We start from the raw sequence: 23161 nt of genomic DNA on the forward strand, positions 1-23161 counted from the left end.
GAAAACACCCAAAACAAAGACAGTCAAATACTAGATGAATTTAACAAATGGCATCAAAACATAAAATTCACCCTTGAACAAAGCAATAACAACAGCCTTAACTTTCTAGATATAAACATAACAATAGCAACCCCAACAATTACATTTAACATATACAGGAAGGAAACAACAACCACACATGCTATAAAAAAACATTCAATACATCCAACCACACATAAAATTAGCAAATTCCGTTTCCTCATTGATAGATTACTCACAACACCGCTAAATAAAGATAATTACAATAAAGAACTTATTTATATAAAGCAAATAGCCTCTGAAAATGGATACGAAAACCAACTAATTAACAACTTAATACAAAAGACAAAAACAAAACTACATAAAAAAGAATTCACAACATTACAACCTGAGAAAACACAAAACAAAAAACAATGGCATAGTCTAACATATTATGGCAAGATTTCAAACAAACTTAGTAACATTTTTAAAAAACAAAATATTAACATAGCCCCTCGTACCAACAACAAACTAAACAACATAATTCCCAATAATACCAACCACAATGAACCCCTCCTAAACAGTGGCATATACCAGTTAAACTGCAAAAATTGCACCAAAACATATATACGACAGACCCGGCGCAACTTCAAAATAAGATTTCGGGAACACACCTCTGACTTCGTTTATAATAGAAACAGATCTAAATTCGCACAACACCTCATAGATGAAAATCACGAACTCGCAAATATTAATGACACTCTGAAAATACTAAAAATCACAAACGACCCCACAATAGAAACGGCGGAACAATTTCATATTATAAAAGAACACAACTAAGGAAAACCCCTACTAAATGAACAAATAGCTAACATAAATAATACACTCTTCAATTTATTCAAACTATTCCCGCCCAAACAATCACACACACAGATTTCACCAATCCCCCCTCTACTTCCGGTAACAGACAACATAACTTAAAAAAAAAAATACTGTGAGCAAGCCCACCGCTTTAGTATCAGCCTAGCATCAAGCACGAGCAGACCAATACACGTTAAAACTGTAAGTTACTTTTCTTACATAATAGGCATTACCCCTAGCAGTTAACCATAACCAATACCAGTTAAAGGAATTTCCAAATTTTCAATTACAAACATTCCCAATTTCAAATTCATAGACTAATACTTAATCATATTGTTACAGACACGCCAGGCGATACTAAATCCATGGACTTGACAACCTTCATTCTGTTATAACATTACATCTATGGGTACAAATCACAGTAATGCCATCAACTATTATAGAAGTGTCTCAACATCACTTTTAGCAAACATAGCCATGTTAACGATACTGCGTCCAGCTCAACACTAAATAACAAGATCACCACAACTGCCTCATTTAACTTCACACCGGCAAACACCACACAATAAGTGATCACATACTTCATATATTTAAAGTGATGTACAAACTATGTGCTTTTTAAACAGTTTTAAACAGTGTTTTTTTAAATAGTGTTTTTAAATAGTGTTTTAAATATTGACTGAAACATTCTAATTTAATTTTGATAATGTGTTGCACCAGCAAATAGTATATAAGAGTTAAGGTAATCATTTATGTAATCATGGCAACACTTCTCCGACATAGCACAGTATGCACAAAAACACTGATCATTTAAGTCCACGATACATGTACCCATAGGCTTGGTTAACAATTAGCATCATACACATACATCTGAAGATGGTACAATTTACGTACCGAAAACGTTAATGAAAAATATGACTAATTAATTGATTCATTTAATTGTATGATAAGCAAAGGCGGAATACACACACATAATTATAGTCAAATTGTGATAGCTTATCGGTATACCTTCAACATGAAATTCAAAAGATCTAGTTATCCACAATGGTTTTCTAACACCTTACGTAAACTTATTAGAAAGAAAGACCATGCACATAAAAATATAAAAAATTCAAAACTGAATTTTATTAGCAAGCATTTTCCTACTATAGAAAACTTGTGAAATCTAAAATTAAATTGGATAAATTATCATGGCTTCAAAATATTAATGAAAATCTTAAAAAGGAACCAAAAAAGTTTTGGAAATATGTTGAATCATTTCGGAAGACAGATAATTATCCCTCTGAATTAATTCTTAACGATAAACACATCACAGATCAGTTAGACACTGTTAATGCTTTTGCTGATCACTTCAAATCTGTTCAGACTAAACACAGCCATACATATGAAAACATTATTACGAATATAACAGACTCGTTACCTATACCTAAAGTAACACATGATGACGTTCGTAAAGCAATTAAAAAACTGAAACCAACAAAAACAACTGGCACTGATGGTATTCCAAATTTTATAATTAAAGGATGCTCTAATATATTTATTCCTCTTTTAGCCCACATATCTAATATTAGTTTGAAAAATGGTGAATTTCCCTCACTATGGAAACAGGCTGCAATTATTCCTATATTTAAAAACGGAAAAAGAAATGATGTCAGAAACTACAGACCTATCTCGATCCTAAATAACTTTTCAAAAATTTTTGAAACCATTATTTACAGACATATATCGTTTTATGTGAAAAACAAGCTCAATTCTTCACAACATGGATTTACTAAAACTAAATCCACTGTCACTAACCTGGTCACATATCTAAATCAAATTGTACCAATAATTGAAACGCAGGGACAAACTGATTCAATATATTTTGATTTCAGCAAAGCTTTTGATGTAGTTCCGCACTATATGCTTCTTCATAAGTTAGGAAATATTGGCCTTTCTGTAAGCTACGTAAAGTGGTTCGAAAATTATTTAAGTAATAGAGTTTCATGTATAAGACTGTTTAATATACACTCTTATTCTTATAATATAAATTGCGGAGTCCCACAGGGATCTACTTTAGGACCTCTCCTATTTATTATATTCATAGATGATATATGTAAAAGAATAAGTTCTGACTGTTTATTATTTGCAGACGATTTAAAAATTTTTCGTACAATCAAAAGTAGTACTGACTGTCAATCACTTCAATGTGACATTAATTCAGTCGCTAAATGGTCGGAAGACAATGGTATGAAAATTAACGTATCCAAAACTAATGTAATAACCTTTTCTAGAAAAACTTCTTCACTGAAATTTAATTATTATCTAAATAATGTACTAATTAACAGAACGGATTGTGTAAAAGATTTGGGAATATTCTTTGACAGTAAATTGTATTTTCATAGTCACGTTGATTACATTTACAATCACGCAATCAGAATGCTAGGAATAATACGGTCAATAACTTATTCTTTTTCCACGCCCGATTCTCTTTTAATGCTATACTATACATTGGTGCGATCGAAACTAGAATATGCATCTGTAGTTTGGAACTCGATTACAACTACGGACTCGGCTAAATTAGAAAATATACAAAGAAAATTTATATCCTTATGTTCATTCAGATTTCTGCCCATTAATTCCGGGTATAGTTATGAGAGAAAATGTGAATATTTTAATTGTCAAAATCTATATGCTAGACGCCATGAGCTAGATTATCTGTTCTTTTGTAAAGTCCTCAAAGGTGATATATCCTGTGACTCTTTCTTAAACAATATTACCTTACGTATTCCAACAAAAGATATGAGAGCCCACAAACTTTTCTATATTAGAAATTCGAAATTTCTTTCACCAGTCTCCAGATGCATTAAAAATGCCAACATGCATGGCTGCGAATTCGATCCCTTCAATGTATAGACTTTGTTTGCTCTTGGCAACGATTTATCATTTATGTATTCTTTTAGGCATTATACTCAATTAACATTGTCTCGTAGTATTCTTAGTTATCCATCCATCGTCATTATTGTAATTGTAATTATATTTATGTGTAATAATTATTTTTGTTTTATGTTTTTGTTATATTTGTGCTGAACTGTAATTGGCCACTGGCTGTTGTACAGCACATTAAATAAATAAATAAATAAATAAAATTATTATTATTATTATTATTATTATTATTATTATTATTATTATCATTTCGGTCGTGAGCCGTCATGCTGTTTGGTTGTGTGTGCGTGTAGCTCCCGTAACTTGCAGCGTACAGCAGGTGCATCGAAGTTGTAATTTGGATATGGCACCTAGTAAAGACGTCTGTCTTGTGTGTAACTTGCCTTTCTTTGGAAGGCAAAAGTTTCTGAAGTGTGCAGGGCCTTATGGTCTTCGTTATCATCTTGATTGCCTAAATATTGGTGAGGCCGAGTATGATATCTACATGCAGAGTGGCAGTTCTACTTTTAAGTGTAAAAAGTGTGTGAGTGCATTGAAATCTACACAGGGGGACAACACACCAGTGCGTCCTACTGCTCCAGGTGAGAAGAAGGTGATCTCACCTACACTTTCGCCTACAAAAAAAGTCGTTTCACCTACAAGGGATCTCAACCTACCGAGCCTGCCTTCAGTAGATTCACTTTCCGTTCAGGTTGAGAGTGTTCGACTAAATAGTGTGAACATTCTGGACACAGTGAGCGACATTTTGGAATATGTGAAGAGTCTCCAAAAGGAGATGATAGAACTTAAGAACGAAAATGCGGCTCTGAAAATTCAGGTGGCCGAAATTTTTGTGAAAACTAATTCTAATGTTCTCACTAATAAGGGTAATGCCCCTTCTGAATCAATGCAATATGAATCTGTGCAAGCTAAGGGCCCTAGGAAGTCTTACGCTGAACTTGCAAATGAAAATTCTATCCTAAATGTTCAAATGGCAGAAATGTTATCAAAGGGGTGCTGCCCCCCTAAATCATCTCATAGTATTTCTTCTGTGGGTCAGTATAATGACCCCATTAAGAAATCATATAGCAAGGTAGTGTCTGTGAACAAAGCTGCTGACAACTTGCATACTTGCAATTCTGATGCGTCAGCAACAAGGAAGTCTGTGTCAACAACTCCTCCTGCTAATGATAGACATAACAATATTGAACTAAATCAGGCCAATGTTTCAACTTCTGCCAACGTATCTGATGGTTTTCAATTAGTTACTCGCAAAAAATATAAAAAAAAGAGAACCTAAAGTTGGAACATTGGCCTTGAGTAGCACTGAAATGGCCCCTGAGAGAATTAAAACTAAATCTCTATTTGTTTCGAGATTTAGTTCCAAAGTCAACACAAACAGTATAGAGGACTCCCTGAAGAATCAACTTCAGCTAAGATCTCTTGCTGTAACTAAACTAAAAACCAAATATCAATCATATTCTTCCTTTCACATCACTGTTGATGTGAGGGATTTCGATTCCATTAACAAACCTGAAGTTTGGCCTGCTGGTTGCCTAATTGCACCATTTTATCGTAAATTAAAGCCTGAGCAGCACTTTGCGCATTCTGCTAATTCGAACTCTGTTGATTCTCACGGAAATGCCTCTTAGTCTTAGTCTTGCTCGCTCTCATTTTCAATGTTCAGTTCTATTAATCATCTCGAGATTTTCTACCAAAATGTTCGAGGACTTAACACTAAAGTTGATGAAATTTTTCAGAATATAGTGAGTAATAATGATCTCATTATCTGTCTCACTGAAACATGGTTATCTGAGTCAGTTATTAATTCTAATTTATTTCCAAATAACTATACTGTGTTTCGTGCAGATAGACTGTTTGCAGACACTAACAAAAAAAGAGGTGGTGGTGTCCTAACTGCGATTAGCAACCAGTTACCTTTTACTAAAAGACGTTTTGACTTAGAAATTATTAGTGAATGCGTTTGGGTTGAACTTAGAATGACTGATGGTTTTAATCTGTTAATTGGTAACCATTATTTCTCTCCTGATACAGATCATATTCACTTAAAATCTTATCTTAATTTTCTTGAAAAAAATCTCGACACTCATAATTCTAGAATAGTAATCCTTGGTGATTTTAATACTCCTGGTATGGACTGGACAACTGGTTCCAATCTTAATGACACTCATTATTATTCTAAAATTAAGGCTAAGGATTTATATTCCTCGTCCTGCCTTCTTGGATTAATTCAAATTAACTCTACCGTTACGAGTAAAAAGCTTCTTGATTTGGTTTTTACTAATGATAAAAACAGTACAGTTAAACTTGCCGATCACTCTCTAGTTTTAGAGAATACTTATCATCCATCTATCTCTATTTATATTGAAGTAAAATTATCATTACCGGAACACTCTCTAATCAGTTCTTATTTAAATTATTCTCAAGGTGATTATCTGAATCTTTATTCTATTCTATACAATTATGATTGGACTAGCATATATCAGACTACTGATGTAAACACTGCTGCAAATTCCTTGTCTCAAATTATAAACAATGCTATATCCCTTTCTGTCCCTGTCACCTTTGTTAAAAAATCGCACTATCCTAAATGGTTTTCAAACGATTTACGTCAGCTTATTAAGAAAAAAAATAAAGCTCATAGAAATTACAAAAAATTTAAAACTGATCATCATTATCAAATTTTTTCTAATTTTAGAAAACAAGTCAAAGCCATGATTAAATCTGATAAATTCAAATGGTTACAATCAATTGATGATAACCTAAAGCACGAACCAAATAAATTTTGGAAATATGTAGAAACTTTTCGAAAAACTAATAGTAATCCCACAGAACTAATAATAAATGGCGTTCACATCACAGATGAAAAAGAAATTGCAAATGCATTTGCTTGTCAATTTAAATCTGTTCAACAAAATTGTAACTCTACTTTCATTACTTATGATTCTAATATCACTGACTGTTTGTCCCTGCCTAATATTACATTCGATGATGTAAATAAAGCTATTACAAAGCTAAAGCCTAATAAATGTAAAGGTACTGATAGCATTCCTAATTTTATAATCAAGGGTTGCTCTAATATTCTCTTGCCTGTTTTAACTTTTTTATTCAATCTTAGCTTAAAAACAGGAATTTACCCGTCACTTTGGAAGGAAGCATCCATTATTCCAGTTTTCAAAAATGGTAATAAAAACAGTGTTACTAATTATAGACCCATTTCTATCCTAAACAATTTTTCTAAAATTTTTGAAAAAATTATTCACAAACACATTTCATTTTATGTCAAAAATAAGATCAATTCGGCCCAACATGGATTTAAAAGAGGGAAATCTACAACTACTAATTTAGTTTCCTATCTTAATCTCATAATGCCTATAGTTGAAAATCAAGATCAAATTGACTCAATTTATTTTGATTTTAGCAAACCATTTGATGTTGTTCCTCACAAAATTTTATTAAATAAATTAAGTAATTTTGGTCTCTCCACTAACTACGTTAATTGGTTTGAAAATTATTTAACAGATAGACAGTCTTGTGTTCGACTAGGTAATTCTCTCTCGGTTCCATTTAATAGCTTATGCGGTGTTCCTCAAGGTTCTACATTGGGACCTCTCTTATTTTTATTATTTATAAATGATATAAGTAAAAGAATAAGTTCTAGCTGCCTTTTATTTGCGGATGATCTCAAAATCTTTCGCAAAATTAATAGTTTGGTTGATTGTCAAATTCTTCAAAATGACATTAATTCAATTTCACAATGGTCTGTTGAAAATGGAATGAAAATTAATCAATCCAAAACTTCTGTTATTTCCTTTTCATGGAAAACTATCTCCCTAAAATTTAACTATTCTCTCAGTAATGTCGTAATTACTAGGAAAGATTGTATTAGAGATCTTGGTGTCCTACTTGATTCAAAATTATATTTCCATGATCATGTGCAATATATTTATACCCATTCGTTAAGAATGCTTGGTCTAATTAGGTCTATAACTTATTCTTTTTCCACTCCTATGTGTTTATTAATTTTATACTATACGTTGGTTAGATCCAAGCTTGAATATGCATCTGTTGTATGGAACTCCATTACTTCCACTGACTCGGCTAAATTGGAGAATATTCAAAGAAAATTTATTTCCTTGTGTTCTTATAGATTTTTACCAAATTCCGATTATAACTATGAGATTAAATGCAATTATTTCAATTGCGGTAGTTTGTTCACCAGACGTCAGGATCTTTATTATTTATTTTTTTGCAAAGTCTTTAAGGGTGATATTGATTGTGAATCTTTCATAAGCAATATCAGTCTTCGTATTCCTGCTAATGGTTTAAGATTTCATAAATTGTTTTATAATAAGAATCCTAAATCTCTCTCTCCGGTCTGCAGATGCATTAAATATGCTAATTTGCATGGATTCAACTTGGATCCATTTAATGTGTAGTATATCTTTGAGTTTTTAACTCACTGATCTAATTTTAATAATTATTTGTCCATTTTATTTCTTGCATTTGGTCAATTCATTAATGTAGACTATTCCATTATTTCAATTATCTCATTGTACTAATTTTATAATTATTATTTGATCAATGATTTATGTAGACCATTATATTGTTTGTATTTCATCTCATTGCCATTTTCTATCATTCATTCTCATCATCATTTGTTGTTTTGTTCTGTTTTGTATCGTGCAAAACTGTAATTGGCCTTGTGCTGTTGTTTTTGAACGTTAATATTCTAAATAAATAAATAAATAAATAAATTATTATTATTGTTGATGGTGATGGTGATGGTGATGGTGATGGTGATGGTGATGGTGATGGTGATGGTGATGGTGATGGTGATGTTATTATTATTATTATTATTATTATTATTAAGAAGCCTTCTGCATCTCCCTATCAAACCAATCTCAGGTAAAAGGTCGCGCTCCAGTTTTAAAACTATTGCCGCTGAGAGACAGAGACTGAGAGAGTAGTCATAACAACATCGTGCTTGCATGTTACTGGTGCTCATGAAACATCAGGAAGTTTGAGCGCAACTGTAGTACAAGAGTACAAACTGTATCATATTATGGTATTATAGGATGTGATAGTGCTTATAGTACTTCCCTCATACCAATAACTCTGCTACAGAAAAGAATAATAAAAATATGCCTTAATAAACCTCTTGATTATCCTTCAGAACTGTTGTATTCAGAATTTGAAGTATTTGACTTCCATCAAATTTTTAACAATGTATTATTGAATTTCGTACATAAAAATCGAAATATATTTAATTTATATTCACATAAATATAAAACCAAAAGATCAGATAACATATGCTTGACAACTGTAGCATATAATCACAGTAGCAACTTCGGTTCAAGGCTTTACAACATGATAATAACTAAATTCCCAAACATACAATTTCCTAATATTCCTTATTTTTAAATTTAAGTTTCGGAAAAAAAAAATGCTGTTTAGAGAGAAAATTTAAAGTTCAATTATTGTGATATCTGTGTTATTTCTTCTCCTTTTTCTTGTTTACTTTTACTCTGTTATTTAATAAAATGTCTTAACATTATATGGAATGCCCCTTGAGCACGAGTGCTAGAATGTTTTATATAAAAAAAGCAATATGTATCTTTGTTCTGGCGATAAAGTATTATTATTATATCTATTCTTGGCATTGTTATATTCTTTTATATAATCTGCAAAAGTAAGTATTTTGTATTATTTTTCTGTTATTCTTTATCATTGATATCACTATATATAATTTATATTAGTTTTTATTTTTGTATCGATTAACCATTGTTAACTTTGTTCTTTCATTGCTATTTATTATGCTATAATTGTATACACTACTGTCGTACAATTTTATTATTGTTTTTTTATTTGTATCGCTGTGCTGAACTTTTATTGGCCAACACCTGTTGACCAGTAAATAAATATCAATAAAAATAAAATAAAATAAAAATAATAATAATAATAATAATAATGATTATTATTATTATTATTATTATTATTATTATTATTAATTATTATTATCATCATCATCACCAAGTCTAAATATTGATTCTTTACTGTTGTAGTATAACTATGAAATTTCTTTATAAAAATTCAGTTACACAACATACACATTTCGGTTAAACTAGTTTTTAGTTGAAAGAGGTTATTTAAAGGAGGTTTGATATATTTTTATATATTTTGTAGACACTGGGAAAAGTCTGTCCTACAGTTCAGGAAAATCATTACACACAAATTACTGGCCAGACATACAGACAGACAAGCAGCACACGAAAAATAATTTCTTTTTATAATTTTATAAGGGACGTGCATTTTCGTGAAAAATTCCTAAACAGACCTTCTACAACATTACAATAACTGACTGCTCTTAGTACATCATAGCATGAGACAGTGGAACTTAATTTTTTTAAATGTAAAGACAAATGAAAGTATTACAAACTCAAAATAAAGCTCTATGCAAACACTTATGATTAAAACGTCATTAAGATGCTGATTCGATATATGACAGATTTCATTCTGATTTCAATTAAATAATTTGTACTCGAAGTATAAAACTTGCCTGCCTCAATTCCTCTCGTAGTTTATTTTCTTCATCTTCCCTCTCTCGGTCAGGCAGGAAGCTTGTATCAACATCTGGATTTTTTCGTATTTTCTTTTTCACAGGAGGCTGAATCTTATCTTCATCATTTTCTTCTTCATTACATTCGTTAACTTCTTCTTCTTGTTCGTCTTCATCATCATCTAACGTGAATGACAATGCTTGTATCTGAAATAAATAATAAGTAAATAAGTAGGATAAATAAGTAAATAAATAAGTACATAAATAAATAACACCATAACATATCTATTGTGTGACAGTTAAATTCTAATCTGAAGCACTTGAAAATTAAACTACTGGTTCTTCTCAACTAGTCTCCACATAACTGACACTTATTTTTACTTTGTAAATCTCATATTAGTACATCTGCAAGATCCTGACAGAGATGGCTGTATGAACCAGCAAGATTATGATATATGGGTATTTCCACTTTTCACCATTAGGAATCTTCCTAATCATTACTGGGACAGATTTCTGCACAGACAGAGTAGTGCATTCATTTTCTATCGAAACTGCAGCTCTCTGATTAGTTCACGTGACCTCTGCTTCCATTTTCACCACACAACTTGAGGATAGCTGTACATGAAAGCACAGATTGTCATAAAAACTTTTGTTTTCTTGTGATGAATTCGAAGGCAGAATGATGTGCATATGGAACACATGCAAGACCTGACAAAAGACTGAAGCTTCTTGATATACTTCAGGGCGAAAATGAGAAAAAATAGAAGCATTTTACCTCTTAATTTTGCCAATAAAATTGTTAATATTTGACTAAACAAGCAATGCAAAACATGTGTGACGTAGTTAAAAAAAGTGAATCTTTTTACATGTCTTCTTGACAAGAGTGTTCTTACAAAACCTCACATAGTTTTCTTTTACCACATGATAATGAAGATACCACATTTAGGTCTGCATTAAGTCATGTAAGCCCTATTATGCATGTAGCTAAATTGAAATAATTTGATAATTTCCCTGTATCACAGTTAGGAAGTAGGAAGTTACAGCAGGAAAAGTAAATGAAAACGTCAGCTAAGAAATTAAGTGCAAATACCTGAACCTTTGTGCTACTATGTTAACATAGAACTCTACTCAAGGTAACATCAGCCAAATACTCGACATTAGTTAATAACAGTGTAATGGTAGACCTGGACAAAATTTTGTTTTCATTCATGGATGAAGGAATCTTTTACATGCATTAATTCCACTACTATGTGAGGCCACTGGTTGTTCTTTCTCATTACTTCATTAGGATTTTCACGCCTAAAACTCCATTGTCCTCAGTTGGGACTATCTTACAGATGGCATTTCTAGCTGGATATTGAGTATGAGGATGCTTTTCACGACCACAAAAATTGCACCGCATATTCGTAACTGTATAAATAATCCAAAAGTAGAGTTTACATGATTTAAAAGTTGCTTATTCTGATCAAGTACAACATTAACAGACGGATTTACGGCAATAAAGGTTTTGAATTTTGTTCTGCCATTTCTAATGATCTGGCTTGATTAATGGCAACATCTAATGGTCGTGTTAAATTTTCAAGTACGCGTTGCCTATTGTGTTGTGATAACAGACCACTGATAAATGAATCGTGTATAAAATCATTTTTATTTTGGTTAGCTGCACAGTCTTGAAATTGCAATGTTTGCTTAATAATTTTAATGCTTCAATATATTGATTCACGAACTCACCCTGTAACTGACACCTAGTAGAAAGTTGATATCTGAGAAAAAACTTCATTCTTTGGTTTAACATACAAGGATTCCAATACTGCGTTAGCAGCAGAGTAGGTATACACTTTGCTGATATGGTCATATAAAGAGGGAGCAATATAATGAGTGAGCAGCAAAAGCTTCTATTCTTCATTAGCTTTTGTAGATTTCGTGAAATTTTTAAACGTACAATACCAATTCCTCCATTGTTGTTCTGCGCCATTAGTATTTATCTCTACATCATATCTTATAGGACGTAATAACAGCTACTTTATTTTTTATAATTTCTGCTTATTAAATTGTAAAGAAAATACCTTTTAGAATTTAAGGCTTTAATAACCAGAAAAACCAATACAGGTTGCTATAACAAACACGTTACTATGACACCTAGCATTTATGTTCAGTGAAGAAATGTTCTCATTTAAATCAGAAAAGGAATTCCGATTACAAACAGAATTGTTGTCTTTTTCTTAATTGATTATTTTATGACGCTTTATCAACTGCTATGGTTATCTAGCATCTGAATGACATGAAGGTGATAATGTCAGCAAAATTAGTCCAGGGTCCAGTGCCAAAAGTTACCCAGTATTTGCTCCTAATGGGTTGAGGAAAAACTCCAGAAAAATTCTCAATCAGGTAACTTGTCCTAACCAGGATTTGAATCTGGGCCCGCTCATTCACGGTCAGGCATGCTGTTACTCCACAGCAGTGGACAACTGGTTGTCTTCCATTTAACATAAAGAATATAATACAACAAATAGAACTGGTATGCAAATATTTTAAGAATACTTAGGCTACACAGACCCCTCAAAATGATCGCAAATTACAAGATACAGAGGTCAGTATGTCTTTTCATTAGAGGAGGGGAGGAATTTTCTTGAAACAACTGAAACTTTCAAAAAGCACATCACAAAAATTGGACTACACAATTGAAAGTACTTCTATTAAAATAAAGAAGCACATTCTCACAAAGATCATATATGATAACAAAAACAGTATTTATCTAATTTATATGAAGGCTACACCCGACCCCATTCCCAACACCATCACACTACAGTGTATTTTGGGTTTTGGCTTTTGCAATAAGTCTCCTCCAGATGGTCCTAATTAAAAATTGTAATGAACTTTAATGTTACTGTGTTATAAAAATATCTAATGCATATTTTGTTTAAGGCTTTAATCAACAAAAACTGTGTACATTTTATGTAGTATATACAAACTTTTCTCACAGTATCCAAGTAACTAAGTAAGATTGTTGCCCACTGCACTCTTCATCATGGACACTTTGACGACCTTCGGAAAACTGCCTTCACCAGCAATGCACCACCTGCTTACTCATGATGTTCGGCCCATAGACCTGACAGAGCTGCTGATGAATTTCAATTGTCGCAATGCTTTGTGCATCAAAGAACTTTATCACCGACCAAACCTCACAGGCGGCAGGAGAAGGAATAAGAGCTTCCATTTCGGCCACTGCTGCCATGCTACTGGCACCAGGCGGAACCTGTCCGGCTGGCATATGATTGATACGTCATAGATCTGTTACGCATGCGCAATTGACACAGCTAATTACGTTTACTTTCAAGGGGAAAAAATCGGGAAACTTACTTTCTGGATGCGCCTCGTAACAAGATAGAAAATACCTTGGCAATATTTATAGACTTTCAATTAGCATATGACTCTGTTTGGAGAAATAAATTATTACTAAAACTCCAGAAATTAGGTATCTCCAGCAATATGTTCAGATGGATATCAAAATTCCTTAGTCAAAGATTCATTGCTACGAAATTCAATAACTCACTTTGTAGTTACAGATAAACATATCAAGGTCTACCTCAGGGCGCTGTCCTCAGCACAACTTTATTCAATATTTATATAAATGACTTACCCTGCCTATTAGAAGACTCAAACATGAAAACAGCAAACAGCACTATTTGTAGATGATATAGTTTTGTGGACTTCCGGATCTTACAGACATAGAGACAAAATTCAAAATTCTGCTCTTAAAGCTCTAAATTAACTACATGAATGGAACACATCAATTTAAGTAAAAGTAACTACCAAATATTTTCACTTGGTAAAAAAGAAAGAGAATTCAACATCCAATACAATGACAAACACCTTCCTAGGACTTATGAATCCAAATATCTTGGAGTTATTTTCGACAGTAAGTTAACATGGAGCAACCATTTGAAATATATTTCTGAAAAAGCTCGTAAAAGATTCTCCCTTCTGAAAAGACTAGCAGGAAAGAAATGGGGATGTTTTAGAAATACTTTGAACACTACATACAAAATGTTTATACAGCCAGTGCTGACATACTGCAGAGAAATTTTGATTACTTCACCTTTCATAAACGAAATAAAACGTGTTCAAAATCAAGCTCTCAGGCTCATTACTGGTGGAATCAAAACAACTCCAATAGATACTATGAGATTCCTCACTAATATTAACAGCATCAAAATGACAATAGAAGAAACAGCATTGATTCAATATGAAAAACTTATCAGATTACCAGGAAACAATTGCCATTCATACAGTCCTCTCTGTAGATTAAAAACTCAAAAAAGTTTCATATCCATGGTTCAAGAATTAAAACAGAAAATCAACATTTCGAATTTAAAAGAAAACTTACAAATTAAAGCAAATTCTATAGCTCTATTAAATATAGAGTATAATCTAAATAAAACAAAAGAAATACTGAAATCAGAAGTAAACACTGAAATAATGAAACAATTATCTTTAGAGGCAATTAATATTAGGTACCCTCCACAAAAATGGCTTCATTTATACACCGACGGATCCTTGATCTCCAGGGAAAAAGGTGAAGGTGCAGGTGTTACGTGCTGTCTCTTCTCACTTTATAGATCTCTTGGGTATGGAACAAGTTTTGATGGAGAAATCATTGCAATAAGTGAAAGTCTCAGGAATCTTCTATGCCACATCAATAAATTTAAGACTGCAGTTATATTGTCAAACTCCAAAGCAGCTATTCTATCAACAGTCTCTAGATACACACCTTCATCTCAAACAGTAGAAATAACTAAAATGCTCTCCCAATTAATAACACTCAATAAAAGAATTGTATTCCAATGAATACCATCCCATTGTGGAATCCTGGGAAATGAGAAAGGGGATGCTTTAGCAAAGAAGGGCAGCACTGCTACTTACAGACTGTTACTAAATCTACGTATTACTCCGTGAAAAGATTTATTAAATCTACATACTTAGACTTCAGCAACAAAATTTGATAACACAATCTCAAGGGAAGAAATGGAACTCTTTGCATCATAATCAACAGTTAATTCCTGATTTCCCACGCAAATTGTCCGTAGCTGCATTTAGATTGGTAACAGGCCACGAATGTGCATTGTGCAATTCAAATCAAGAAATGGATTCGGAACACCTCACAATCTGTGCTTCAGTGGCTGACCATGACAATATCTTGGTCTCATTGACACGACAGGTTGTGTACATGTTCCAATCATATCTCCTGACTGTAATATGAACGAAAGATTCTACAATAGAAGATCCTATTTTTCATTCAACATTGAAACAATTTCATATTCAAATCCCCATAGAGAAATTGTGGCTAAACTAGTGCTGAGGTAGTTTCCTTCGTACTCCACTTATACACCTTGCGCATACGACTGGTTATGTTTGGTTAGTTTAGGATTTTATTATGCCTTGCATATACGATTAACTGCATCTCCACAAAAAAACCCATGTTCACTTCCGAAATCAACAGAATACCACAGTGCTAGTTTTAGCGACATTGTAAATAGATGGTCGGAGTCAGTACACAATAGTATTGTAAAGAGGAGGATGCCTTTTGAAATGGGAAGGTGCAAGGAGGTTTACTTTTAGGAAACAATAAATACCCCTTAAAATCCAATTAATGACACCTATCCTGAATCCTGCCACACAAGCAGGACAGAATTGCTACAGGGTACCTAAATAAATCTGCATGAAATACAGTGGAAAAGTAGTATGCAATTTATGGAACAGGTGATTTTCCGTTCTAAAGTTAGGTCTAAGAACAAATGCTGAGAATGCTACATATATAATTATGGCATCAAATTCTAAAGCTGTTCCACCTTGTCATATGCAAATTTCTTCGTGGATTTACTTTTGAGGTTACCATCTACATTTCTCTTATTTACATTTGGAAAACTGTTTAATTCTTTTTCATATGTTACCCAAATCAATTATTTTTTTAATGTTATTCCATCTGTCTTTTTGTTTTTATTTACGGTATGACAATATGCTGTATTTAGGAAGAATATCAAGAACTAAGAACTTTTAGATGTTCTTGAAATTACTGCCTCTTACCCGTTTGCTTATCATTGTTTCCTCATACCAAACAAAACAAAGTCGGCCATGGTCATATGTAACCAATGAAATTCGCGAATTCGAAGCCATGGTTGTATGAAAAATATAACATGCAAGATTCAAGTACAAAATCTCCACGTTAGTAAACGCACGTTAATTTTACAGAAACGAGGCATGGTGAAACAGTCAACTTTTAAAGCTCTCATCCGAAGATGTTGATAAAGTGTCATAAAATAACCTACTAAAAAAAAAAAAATAAAGCTCTCGTTAATATTAAACAATCCGTTTGTTGACAATAGTTTGTGCTGATTTAAAGAAGCTTAGTGAAACCGGCCATCAGTGTTATTTGGTGGTGACGTTTCAACACAAATATCTAGAGATTTATTAAAAAACGAAAATGAATGTTTTCTATTAACATTAATTTAATTAGTTAATACCAATATAAAATTAAATTAAATTATTTAATTAATTTTGTTTTAAAATATAAATATACTGGTATTAAATTATGCTAAAAAATGATAAATTTGCTTTCGAAGGGAACAAGTGTAAGGTGGTCCACGGAATTGTTCTGACTTAAAAAAGTGGTCCCCACTTCAGAAAAGTTTGAGAAACGCTGGTCTAGCACATAGCACTGTTTGCATTAGCGTTTATAGCTCCAGATTGAAGGATCTGAAAAATTATATTTCGAAAACTAGGCTTTCTGGATGCAGAAATTTATAGGGCGGTTTCTTATTTCAAATGAAACTTATGGGAGAAAAATCGTTGTGAAAATCCATTATCACTTGAAGAGTCTTCCTTGTTAGCTATCAAAAGTCGAGGTAGTTTTAATCAAAGTACCACTGGGATTTTTGTAAAAACAAAGTTTAACTTCTGCACAAATGTGACACAAAGCAGTCATTCTTCGAATCTCATCCAAAGAAAAAGGTAGATTTTTACTTCTAATCCAATGACTCATTTGTGTAACACCAGGATATATAAGAGTATTACTATTAGTTGAAGAGAGACTCTTGAGAATGTATCAGCAACAATATTTTCTTTTCCAGGGCAGTAGAAGATATTGTAACTTTAGCTAGAGTTCCAACTGTCACCTCATAATCTTGTTACTCTTGATTTTCCCTTGGTGTTTTGTATTTAACATGAAAGTGACAGATTTTTGATCGGTTATAAGATGGAAACGTCTGCCAATTAAGTACTGTCTCCATTTCCAAATAACCTCTACAATGGCTGAATGTTGTTGTTCAGAATCTGAAAGGGTCCGCTGAGTTAGCTCTGGGGTAGCGTGTCTCCCTCCAGACTAGCCAGCCCGGGTTCGATTCCCGGCAGGGTCAGAAATTTTAATATAAAAAGTTCTACCTCGGACTAGGAGAGATGGCAGTGCACAACTTCTAATCACTAGATTGTGCACCAATATGCCTGGATTAAATCCCAAATCTCTCCGCAGTGCATATGAAGAGAAGGCATATGTCACTGTTGATAGTGATTCATCCATCGGATGGGGACATTAAGCCTGGCGGCTCTCTGGTTGCTATTCAACAGGAGTAGGCTGTGTGCCAGCACTAGGTTTCCCCTTCTCCCTTCCTCATCTCCATCATCATCACACATTCCAGACACTACACTTACACATACACTCACCTTAATACACAACATACACTCTCCACAGATACACATCATGTACAGTGTGACCCGTCAAAGTGGTGTAAAACTAGAAAATGGGTCACAACTTCTGCCATCTATCAGCAGCATGCGGAACCCGAATAGAGAGAGAGAGAGAGACAAAGATGTAACAAGATTTAGTGGTGAAGCAGCAGTAACAGAAGCTACTGAATTAGTTATGGCCTATGATTGTAGGCCTACAGAAGCTCTAGGAGCACTTTTACAAACTTTAGCAAAATGTACTCTTTTAGAACAGTGTTTACATACCTCATTTCTAGCAGGACACTGTACTCTGTTATGTTTGGCATATCTACAAACGCAAATTCATAAGAAGGAGATTCTTCTGGCTCTGCTGGTTTAGGTTTACTGTTAGCAGAGCTACAATTAGCTGTAGAAGCAGAGATTAGCATATTGGAGTACGAATTTGACATTTTTTTTTCAGCAGACTCCATAGCTCGAGCTTGCTGTAATGTGAGAGTATTATTTTCTAAAAGCCTCTGTCGTATTTGAGAAGAAGAGAGCCCATCAATAAAAGAGTCACGAATATAATTGTCTCTATTTTGAGTTGATTTACGCTTTAAAATTACAATCTTTGCTTAAATTTAGATTGTTCTATAGATTATCCATCTTGTGTCATATAAATGTCTAGCATAAATTTTATTAGATTGCTTCATGTACTGAGCACTGAGAGTAGCCAAAGCATTTTCATATGTATCAGTTTCACTTATAAAACTATAAACAGAATAAGACATATAATTAATCAGAAAATTTAACTCGTCTGGATGTGAAGGAGTAGACGTCAGTGAAGATAAAAATGATCAAAAGTTTTCAGCCAAGGAATCCGACTTTTTCTTAGCTGAATCAGAATATCGATCAGCATCAAACTTCTTTGGTCTGAGATATTTATCCATCGAGAATATATACTGTATATAGGCCTATAGTTGACAGTTGACCGTTGCGATGAGAAGACGTATTATTACGAAGCTCTGCAGTTCACTTGGTTGCCTAATCGAGTGTGTGTGAAGTAAATGTGTTGTTTCGTGTGTGTTTGCTAACGCAACCCAACATGCGACCTACCAAGGATACCTGCAAGAAGTGCTCTTCAGCCATCCAGGGTAGGAATTTGAAGTGCATTGGGCCCTGTGGCCTGCGTTTCCACCTTGATTGCCTCAAATTTGGCGATGCTGAATTTGAGGCCTTTATGTCTGGAGGATCCTCTGTTTATCGATGCGAAGACTGTCTAACAGCAGCAAGATCGACGCGGGGTGACAGCACACCAGTTCGTGGCAGTCCACTTCCTGGATCTACTGATCAATCTCCGGTGAGTGATCAAAGTTCCAACAACAATAAGATGCCAACAAAAAAAGTTCTATCTCCTGAGAGAAAAATATGTTTGCCAGAGATAAGCAATGCTGAATCTCTAGCAGTGCAAATATAGACTGTTCGTTTAAATACTCAAAACATAGTTGATACACTAAATCAAGTGCTTGGTTATGTCAAATCCCTTGAATCTGACATCAAAGATTTAAAAATAGAAAATGCACAACTTAAGAATCAAGTATCTTTGCTTGTGGGTGATAGGATCGGCAAGGTTACGGAATCATCATGTAATCCAACGCAGTTACAAACGTCATATAGTGCTGTCGTTACTAATGCGAGATGCAGTAAACAAACCCACCGTAGTCATATTACGCCCGGGACTTCAGCTAACACTGCACATTCTGTGGCTGATGATGTTGCTTGCAATCCTACCACCTCAAGCAAACCTAATCAGAAAAACGAGGTCATTACGGTAAACAGTAACAAGGCAACTCCTCCTAGAGAAACCAAAACATTCAATCAGAATAATGATGAAACTGAATGGGTCACTGTTGGGAAGAAAAGATCTACTAGTAAAAACAAAAGAATTGTAGTTGGTAACAAGTCAATTACTAATGATATTGGACTAAAAACTGTTCCTAAGAAAGGATACTTATTTGTCTCTAGATTAGACCCATCTACAGCAGTGCAAAGTTTAGAGTCCTTTGTGAAAGAAAGTTTCCCGGAGGCACAATGCGAACCTCTGAAATCAAAATTTCCTAATTCCTATGCATCGTTTAAAATTACAATAAATTCCGACAATATTGCACGAGCTTTGGACACCAATATCTGGCCGCAAGGAGTTTGGTCACTAGGTTTTTTCAAAGGAGGCGCCCCCAAACGCAGGCCACATAGAAAAATCATCATCACCAAATGATAACAATGCAATAATAACAATAACTGGTCTATATCTCAATATACAGGGTTTGAGTGACAAAATTAATCTCCTGGAAACTTTCTTTAACTTAGACACCTATTCATTTTTGTGTTTTACAGAACATTAGTTGCGTGACTATAATATCGACTATATAAATTTTGATAGTTTTAACTTAGGTGATTGTTTCAAAAGATCTAATCATATTCATGGAGGATCAGCTATTTTTGTAAAAAACAACTTAGACTTTATTCCTATGGAAATTAATGAACTAAAAGTAGAATTTCATTTCGAATGTTCAGGAGTAATGATTGACTCTTTGAAATTGATAATTATTTGTATTTATAGATCTCCAAGTGGATCTTCAAATATTTTTTTAATTCAACTCGAAAAGCTTCTTCAAATACTCACTAAATTTGTCCAATTACACAGTAGTAATAGGGGGAGACGTAAATTCTGACTTTGATGTCTTAACAGAGAAAACAACTGTACTTGACCTATTAAATCTATTAAGACAATTCAACTTCTATCCAGGAAATTACACTCCTACGAGAGGAAATGCATGCCTTGACAACATTTTCATAAATAGTCAGCGGGAATCATATACCATTCAGGTAAAAAATTTTCCATATTCCGACCACTCTGCCTTATTATTGCAATTAAATATTCACTTGAGAAGCGATATAACCAACCTCAAATTATTAAAAAGCGTTTATTTACCATTGAAAGAGTAATGAAATTTTGTTGTTATATAAACAATATTGATTGGGAATCCTTCTTCAATGTTCAAGAGCCTAATGCAGCTCAAATTTTTAATACATTTTTAAATTTAATTTTAGAATATTTTAACTTATCATTCGAAGTCAAGAATGTAAAACTAAATATTAGCAAAAAAACATAAAAACAAATGGTACTCTGAAGAATTAAAACAGATGAAAACCCAATTACTAATGCTACATGATATTTATAAAGAGACTGGTCTGCTCACAGTTAAAAATAAATTATATGAAATTACGAAACAATACAGAAATCAATTAACTCAAGCGAAACTAGACTATAACACAAAATTAATTGTCAACTCTGATAACAAATGTAAAACTACCTGGAATCTGATAAAGAAAGGTCTAGTAACTCTCAAAATCGAAGTCAAGAATGTAAAACTAAATATTAGCAAAAAACATAAAAACAAATGGTACTCTGAAGAATTAAAACAGATGAAAACCCAATTACTAATGCTACATGATATTTATAAAGAGACTGGTCTGCTCACAGTTAAAAATAAATTATATGAAATTAGGAAACAATACAGAAATCAATTAACTCGAGCGAAACTAGACTATAACACAAAATTAATTGTCAACTCTGATAACAAATGTAAAACTGCCTGGAATCTGATAAAGAAAGGTCTAGTAACTCTCAAAATCGAATAAACAATCATAATATATTGCCGGAAGAGTTTAATGAATTTTTCATTGACTCGGTGAACAAAATCAAATCCAAAATTCAATGCTCTGAGCTATCCCCTATGGAAATACTAACCGAAAATGGCAAATTCTCATGCACTTTTAAATGGAGAGAGGTCACCACTGAAGAGGTATGGAATATAATAAAAACTTTGAAAAAATCAAATTCAAAAGATGTTTACGATATGTCAAATGATTTTTTTTTTTTTAAGTTATAAATTCAATTTATATTCCTCTTACAAATATGATCAATATTTGTCTAAAACAAGGTCTATTTCCAGATCAACTAAAAATTTCGAAAGTAATCCCAATTTATAAAAAAGGCAATAGATCAAGTCCAAATAGTTACAGACCAATCTCTATCATTCCAGTGCTATCTAAGATATTTGAATATGTAATTTTCAATCAAATTTATGACTACTTTGAAAATTCAAATCTCTTTAGTACTAACCAATTTGGCTTTAGAAGGAGGTAATCAACAAATGATGCAATTGAGCTTTTAATAACGAAATTTTAAGAAATTTTGAAAATAGGTCACAAGTTAATGCTGTGTTTTATGATCTCTCCAAAGCTTTCAATTGCATTGATCACTACTTAATTCTATCAAAATTAGAATTTTATGGTATTCGAGGGAATACACTAAATATTTTTAGAACCTATCTTCATGGCAGAAGGCAATTAGTCTCAATAGGTGAAAATTGGTCAAGTCTCTCCAGTATACATTATGGTGTTCCACCAAGGCTCAAAAATTGGTCCACTGCTATTCTTAGTAGCAATAAATGACCTTCCTAAATTCATTAAAGCTATAACAATTATGTATGCTGATGACACTACATTCTTATGTTTTAGCTCTACTCTGAATGAATTACATGTTCTAACCAGTGATATTCTATACAGATGGCTTTATGGTTTGAATCTAATGGTTTTTTGCTTAATCAAGAAAAGACTATCAACATAACTTTTACCCTAAATCATGTAATAAAAAAGGACAACATACAAAACTATACTAAATTTCTAGGACTTTTTATAGACTCCAGTTTAACATGGGAAAAACAAATCGAATATATATGCACAAAATTATCAAGAGTTATATATTTATTAAAGAAATTAGTGACTTGTGTTTCTCAAAATTATTTAAGATGTGCCTACTTTTCGTTCTTTCAGTCGATAATTAGGTATGCCTTAATTTTCTGGGGAAATGGTAGCAAAATTGGGAGCGTCTTGATTTTGCAAAAGAAAGCCATTAGAATTCTATGTCAATCAAACTATCTTGAACACTGTCGACCTCTTTTCAAACAATCACAGATATTAACTGTCATAAATTTATATATATACGACCTAGTCCTTTACACTCTACAAAATATAGACAATTACTCAATAATAGCC

The 23161-nt window shown here is 32.9% G+C and overlaps 1 protein-coding gene across 12 annotated transcripts in view; it reads right to left on the reverse strand.

The window, feature by feature from the left end:
- LOC138699781 (protein FAM50 homolog) overlaps positions 1–23161 on the reverse strand; it is a 245250-nt gene that overhangs the window by 151152 nt on the left and 70937 nt on the right. For all 12 annotated transcript variants that reach the window (XM_069826018.1, XM_069826010.1, XM_069825992.1 and 9 more), the window contains one exon: positions 10343–10549. In XM_069826018.1, the coding sequence (XP_069682119.1) occupies positions 10343–10549 (207 nt within the window). The remainder of the gene's footprint in view (positions 1–10342; positions 10550–23161) is intronic.

The sequence above is a fragment of the Periplaneta americana genome, chromosome 1 (genome assembly GCF_040183065.1).
Source record: "Periplaneta americana isolate PAMFEO1 chromosome 1, P.americana_PAMFEO1_priV1, whole genome shotgun sequence".
Lineage (NCBI taxonomy): Eukaryota > Metazoa > Arthropoda > Insecta > Blattodea > Blattidae > Periplaneta > Periplaneta americana.